At 37.8% G+C, this 7,381-nt stretch overlaps 1 protein-coding gene across 2 annotated transcripts; it reads left to right on the top strand.

The window, feature by feature from the left end:
- Positions 1 to 241: 241 nt before the first annotated feature.
- On the top strand, positions 242 to 4,250 carry PGLP2 (2-phosphoglycolate phosphatase 2). Of its 2 annotated transcripts, none has more exons than XM_088896764.1 (11): positions 242 to 445; positions 555 to 622; positions 743 to 838; positions 944 to 1,015; positions 1,109 to 1,180; positions 1,417 to 1,476; positions 1,990 to 2,042; positions 2,941 to 3,038; positions 3,131 to 3,230; positions 3,768 to 3,871; positions 3,998 to 4,250. In XM_088896764.1, exons 1-11 carry the CDS (start codon positions 355 to 357, stop codon positions 4,096 to 4,098), a joined length of 915 nt encoding a protein of 304 aa, XP_088752890.1. In that variant the 5' UTR covers positions 242 to 354; the 3' UTR covers positions 4,099 to 4,250. The 2 variants fall into 2 exon arrangements, with proteins under 2 accessions (XP_088752890.1, XP_010245044.1); XM_010246742.3 differs by having other exon boundaries at positions 243 to 445; positions 746 to 838.
- The last annotated feature ends 3,131 nt before the right edge of the window (positions 4,251 to 7,381 follow it).

The following is a 7,381-nucleotide window of genomic DNA, read 5'->3' as shown; positions in this document are numbered from 1 at the left end:
TTTTCCGAGAACGCTTTGGCAGAGCCACCGACGAGATCGAAATCTGTCCTCACAGAACCGTACTTAAACCGTTTTGTGTGATATTCTCTATGCACGGCTGCAAAAGGCTGTGAGCACGAGAACCGTTTTGCGAAGGCTGAATCCGGTACATGGGTTTGGTCCTCTAACCAATAGAATTGTAACGCGTGGCGTAGAATTAGAGCCTAACTAAATATGTAAGCCCTACTGTCGTGGTGCGCGCTCAGTCGCTCTGGTTCGTGGCTTATATCTTACTACTTCCAACTTACCGTCTGGGAGTCAGAGCAGATTTTTCTGCTTTTCACGCTGCATCAACAGCGACCTCTCACCGTAATAATGGAATGCAGCGGGGAGTCCAGGGCACTCTTTCCTGGTAGCGTCAAAGCTCTGCTGGACTCCGTTGAAGCTTTTCTCTTCGATTGCGATGGTTAGAACTTCGAAACAGCCATTAATCGCTCAAATTTTCGATTTTTCGGTTTTCACTTCTTACAAATTCCTCAGACCAACATTTTCAAGAAAATTTTTTCACTTCTTAGGCGTCATTTGGAAGGGCGACAAGCTCATTGAAGGAGTGCCTCAGACATTGGAGATGCTCCGTGCCAGGGTAATAGTTTTATACTTCTATTACCTCTCTGTCTCTGGTATTGTTTCTTAGTTGGGTACTGTCATGGAATTTCCATATCAAAACATTTAGAAATTGTATGAGTGGATGTTTTCCTTTTAGCAGGGGAAGAAGATTGTCTTCGTCACAAACAACTCAACAAAATCAAGAAAGCAATATGCAAAAAAGTTCCATTCGCTTGGACTTGTGGTTAGCGAGGTTTGCTATTAGATGAACCAAGGGAAAAATTGTTCGGAGCTTTACAATGCTTTTTTCCTATCAGAGCTTCACGTTCGTAATCCACGCTTTCTCTTTCTCTCTCAGGATGAGATCTTCTCGTCATCGTTCGCTGCAGCCATGTTCTTGAAAACCACAGACTTCCCTCGAGAGAAAAAGGTTAAACATCCAATTTGTTTCTTGGGATTTCCTGATTCGCTGCGTTTTTATCTCCATCAGTTTCTGAACTACTCTCTTTTGCGGGGATTGTAGGTTTATGTGATTGGAGAGGAAGGCATACTGGAAGAGCTTCAACTCGCTGGTTTCACATGTCTTGGTGGTCCTGTAAAAAGCTTCATGCCTTCATTAGTTCTAAAATTAGTTCAAGTTCCATAGTGGTAGTAACAGTAGTGATACCGACTCTAAGCAAACTTTGGGGATTCAGAAATCAGAATATGACAATCCCTTAACCAGAGACAAAATCTTGATGGGGCCAGATGGGCTCATCAGTTTTTGGAATACACAGTTTACTTGGTTGTCATATTGTGTTTGCTAGTCTGAACAATGGCACTCTATTGCAGGAAGACGGGGACAAGAGGGCACAGCTGAAACCAAATTGTCTCTTTGAACATGATGCAACTGTAATGTAACATTATAACTACTTTTTATTGGCATTTTATTTAGTAGATACTTAGAGTAAAGTGGTTCTATTCTGTCTTTCTTTCTATTGGCATTCGAACACCAGAGTTTGATAATCTGGTATAAATCATCAGGGATATTTTCCTAAAAAATTAACAAAATGCTTTTCCATTCCAAAAGAAAGCATTTATTTTTTCAAATCCTAGGAAGGTCTCGTTTTCGATTCTGTTAACATTCCATAAATGTTGTCGCTTTACATGACAAATTTGTCTTTTATATGCTATGAAAAATTAAAGTTATGTTTGATTTGAAGGAAAATGTAGGGAAAGGGAGGGAAAGGTAGGGAAACCTTTACAACCCTTGTATTGGTTTCCCTGACTTTCCTTTCCTTTCCCTACCTTTTCCTTCAAACCAAACATAGGCTAAAGGGAAGGTATTTCCAGGTGCTCTGCAAATGTGTCACTGATATATCTTCTAGTAGCAATTCTTTATTCTTCTTTTTCCTCTTTTCTCAGGTTGGAGCAGTTGTGGTTGGACTTGACCAGTACATCAATTACTACAAGCTCCAGTACGACAAGTCCCCTTCCTTCCTTTCCTGTCTATTGTTTCTACTTATCATGTAATTATCATTTTTTTATGTTATTTGATGTGACAAGAGTTAAAGAGCCCACATGCTAGCATCGGCAAACCTCTGGTACACCAGCCAGGTCAGTTTGTGGTGACAGTACTGTGGAGGAAATGCAACACATACAGGAAATCAAGGTCCAACGTTGAGGCATGGCATGGTAAGAAATGAATTCTATATCATGCGTTCAACTTGGGGATCATATTTACCCAAAACAGTGTTATTGATTAGGTGGCTGTGATATTCATTTTTACCCATGTCAGTGGGGACTAGTAAACATCTGCTGATTCTCCTGCATGTGTCTGGCATCTTCCAGCACCTGAAAACAAGTACATTAAAATGCTTGAATCAATGCCGAAGTTTCTATTCATTTTGACCTGAGATCAAGGGTTATGAAATTTATGTAACATGGTAACAGAGCACTGAAGCCTGGAATACATGAGTAACTGCTAGGGAAACTCTATAGTGGTTGAGAACAAGAAACTGTCCCTGGATATTATGAAATTTATGTAACATGGTAACAGAGCACTGAAGCCTGGAATACATGAGTAACTGCTGGGGAAACTCTATAGTGGTTGAGAACAAGAAACTGTCCCTGGATATCTCCAATATATCATTAATAACCTGCAGGGAGTTCAAAATGTTCAATTGAAACTAGAATGTGAGAACAATAGAATGTACAAATATAAACATATCCCCTTAACCTACTGACGATGGCCTTGGCTAATTTTGACAGTCATTAATTGATTAGTAAGACACCCATGTTACATATTTAAAAATTTTCTAATATGCTTTGGTTTCTACATTTTCTTTCTGAAATGTTCAAGGTGTGCATTGGCAGGTATGGAACTTTATGCATCCGTGAGAATCCTGGGTGCCTCTACATTGCTACCAATCGTGATGCAGTTGGCCATATGACTGATCTGCAAGAATGGCCTGGTTAGTTCTAAGCTGCAACTTCAACCATTTCATCAATGAGACTGAGCTTTACATGTATTTTCATTATATAATAGCTTTGGACCTTGTTTCAGGTGCTGGATGTATTGTTGGTGCCATTTGTGGATCCACTAAGAAGGAGCCAATTGTGGTTGGAAAACCATCGACATTCATGATGGACTTTTTGCTACAGAAGTAAGTGGAATTAGGGATCTTTGTGTATGGACTGTTGAAGATGGGTGTTTTGCCCCCTTCTTTTTCCTTCTTTTTGTGTATGTGTGTGTGGGTGTGGGTGGGGGGGGGGTATATTGGGCTTCGAAGTTCATCCACAATGAACTTTACTTACATACTGATTACTGATAACCTTATCTTGCTTATCTCGATCACTGTTCAGTTTGGCATTCTTCAAGAGGGAGAGTCTAATAAATCAGATAAGGCTTTATGTGGCAGGCCATGTACATGGTGTTGAATCTGTATATGATAGGCCTAGATCAATCACTAAGGCCCCTCTATACATGTTCGTTGTAGGTACATATGTATGTGTGCATGCATACATTAAGTGGCTTTTTAATCTTTAATGCAGCATTTTAAGTGAGAAATGTTTCCCTCAAAAAAGAGTGTTCCTGGTTTTGCTCCCTCTCTTTATATATTTGTAACTTAATGATAGTATCATGCAATTATATATTCTACCATATAGATATTATAGAAATTCATTTATCCTTTTTTTTGCAGATTTCAATTACCAACCTCCAAAATGTGCATGGTGGGTGATAGGCTGGACACTGATATTTTATTTGGACAAAATGCTGGTTGCAAAACCCTCCTTGTTTTTACAGGTTAAAAAATTTCCTTTTATTTTGCTTGGTATTTCAGTGTCATTTTGTTTGAAATCTGATAAGACCAAATTTCCCCCATGTTCATTATGAGCTCTCTTGATGTCTCTTGAGATTTTCTTTTTGCAGGTGTGACCACTTTGTCTGATCTTCAAGATCCTTTGAACAACATCCACCCAGATTATTACACTTCTAAAGTGTCTGACATTTTTGAATTATTGGGACAATGAACCCATTGCTATTTTTGATATATTGTCATCCGAAATTTCCATCAATTTGTTTAATTGAAATCTTAATTACATTGCACAAATCCGATGCTGGTGTTGATGCACTCATTATCTTTTCTTTTCCTTATTGAATATGTGTATTCTCTTCACTGCCACATCTGCTTTTGCACCAATTAGTTGTTATGAGTCCTGTCAACTATGATTCCACATGAAATATTATGAACTCCATTTCTATCTATTGCAGTTGTTTCTGATGACAGTGTTAGCTAGAAAATCTCTATGGTAATTCATTTGGTTTTCAAATTTTACTTGAGCATAATGTAATTGAATTCAAGTTCCTTTTCCCGAGCAGTGGATTTGTATTTATTTAGCTGGTTCAAAATGATCAAATCCACTTTTACCAAGAAAAAATGATCAAAGCTACCATAAAAGAATTATTCCTTGCTTTATTTTCAAATTTCAAATTAGAGATACTAGTCTATATCCTCCTTTTCTGACTTAGTTACTGAAAAATGAAAATAAGTTCTTTTGTCGATGCAAGGTTCCAACCAGATAGTTGGTATAGTTATCAAAACAAGAAAAAAAACTGGCTAGTTGGTAAGACTTAAAACTAATGAACTATTAGCAGAAATTAATTAAGATCTACTGGTTGAAGTCCATAATTATTAATACTGTTAATACAAGTTTAAACTAATGTATAATGGGTACCTCCAACATTAAAAATCCAGATATTTGTTACATATATATGGTTTAGTTACACCCTCAAAGCAGCAGAGCATTTCTCATGGAGATGTATTCAACAGACTCATGATGATAATTGAAATAGCAAGGATAGAATAAAAGTTTGTAGTCAGAGTATCAAATATAATCCACAAAGAAGAAGCTGAATGTAAATCATTGTCACATTAAGCACAATTTCTAAATTCTAAGTCTCATGGTTCAGCACTTCCATTGGCATGATTCAATATAAAATTTTTAACAGATTTATCAAAAAAAAATGCTAACATCTGGTATCCTTGTTAGATTTTAGCTATTTAATCATATGGGAATGGGTATGTTCATAAGGTGATGCATATCTCAGTAATGGAGCTCTTTGACCAAAAAGTGCCATATCTATCTATATTTTCAAGTCTTTCTTTATTCTTTTCCTAGACCATAGAATGCAGGGTATGGGATTATTTGCTTGAGGATGCTGGCTATATTGATTTGCTCCTAAAAATGTAGATAATGGTAAGAAGATCTTGACACTACCTTGTACTCGAGTTTATCTCCATCTGCTTTCTTTATTTCAACAATGTATAGTGAAGGCGAGACCTGAAAACAGAAAACCTAGAAATAAATCAATAACTATTTTTTAATAGACAGCATCAATTTATTAAAATAGGAGGATAAAGAAAGATGCCTCGCAATCCCAAGTATGGTAGCTGAGGAGGCCATGCTGAGTTGGGCCTAAAGTATTGGGCCCAGCGTGGCCCGCAAATTTTTGGGTTTAATGCAGGGCTAGGTTCAGGTCTGGCCTGAGCATGAAACCCAGGCCAAAGCCCAACTATTGAGGAAGATCCTTCAATATGGTCATCAAATTAGACCTTAATAAGGCCTACGATTGCCTAGAATGGTCATTTTTGATGGCCGTGTTCGGGAAGTTGGGCCTTAATGATCACTAGCTTTAATTAGTTTATGGCTGTATCTCCTCTGTTGTTTATACTTTTAATATCAATGGTGTTCAAAAGGAAGGGTCACCACATTGAGAGGAATTTGACAAGGGGACCTTTATTCACTATCATTTGATCTTGGCAGCTCAAGCATTTACAGGTTTGATTAAGAAGGATATGGACAAGTGATCACTAGTGCCCATGAAAATTCATCGGAATGCTGCACCAGTTGATCACTTGTTCTACGCTGATGATTGCTTGTTGTTCTTCAAAGAGGATGTTGCTAACGCCTTAACCATTAGTAAAGTGATGCAGTTGTATATCCAAGTGTCGGCCTGTTGGGACAATCTATTAATTGGCAGAAATCAGAGCTATGGTTCACCAGGAATACTCCTTTTAGGTTTCGAAAGGTAATAAGTATAATTTTGAAGATTATGGCTGGGAGTAGTATTTCTAAATATCTTGGCTGCCGACAACCATTGGATGGAAAAAGTTAGAGGTCTTTTCTAATATAGTTGAGAGATGAAAGCCAAAATTCAGGGCTGGAAGTAGAAGTCTCTTGCGCAGGTTGGAGGGAGGTGCTAGTGAATTTCAATAGGGATGGTGGCTCCTCTGTTTGTGATGGGTCACTTTAAGATTTCTCAGGGAGTTTGTTAGAAACTAAATAATAAATTTTTTAACTTCATCTGGGGGCACTTGAATTCTAATCGTTGTCATCATCGTCATGCCTTATTCCATTTATAGGGGGTCGGCTATTTTAATCTTGTTTCGCCATCTCTTTTACTTTTGTAGGTTTAATTCTACGAAGGTACATATTATTTTTAACACTTCTAATATTGATAGATTTTCCTCCATTAACACACTCTCCCTGTAGTTCATTTAATAATTTTTCAAAATAGTTTTTCCGACTTCTTGATTTAATTATCTTTTACCAAGACTCTATCTTCATTTTTAAATGCACCTTATTTTCTAATCCTAAACTAAGGTGGGCTGCGTGGGATAAGATGTGTGCTGTGAAGTTTTGAGGGGGGCTTGGTTTTTGAGAAGCAAGTTTCCTTTAACTGGGTGCTACTGGCTAAGCTAGCTTGGAGGCTGTTACATGATAATAGTACTTTCTGTGGTAGAGAGATGAAGAGTGTGCATTTATAGGGGGTCGACTATTTGAATCCTGTTTCATCATCTCTTTTACTTTAGTAGGTCTAACTCTATGAATGTACACATTATTTTTAACACTACTAATATTGGTATTTTCCTCCATTAGCACATTCTCCCTGTTGTTCATTTAATAATTTTTCAAAATAGTTTTTCCATCCTTTTGATCTTTTACCAAGACTCTTTGATCTTCATCTTTAAATGTACCTTATTTTCTAGTCACTAAGGTTGGTTGCATGGGATAAGATGTGTGCTGTGAAGTTTGGTGGGGGGGGCTTAGATTTTGGGAAGCAAGTTGCTTTAACTGGGTGCTGCTGGCTAAGCTAGCTTGGTGGTTGTTACATGATCATAGTACTCTATGGGGTAGAGTGATGAAGAGTGTGCATTTTCCCTGGTGTTCCATTGGAGGCTGTTGTTGAAAGGAATACCTCCTGGGGATGGCGTAGCCTGATGCATGGTTGCAGTTATTAAAGTAAGGCTTG

Source organism: Nelumbo nucifera, chromosome 1 (assembly GCF_055504915.1).
Source record: "Nelumbo nucifera cultivar China Antique chromosome 1, China Antique-T2T, whole genome shotgun sequence".
Lineage (NCBI taxonomy): Eukaryota > Viridiplantae > Streptophyta > Magnoliopsida > Proteales > Nelumbonaceae > Nelumbo > Nelumbo nucifera.
The sequence above is the reverse complement of the archived record's forward strand: the minus strand, read 5'-3'. Positions and strand labels throughout refer to the sequence as shown.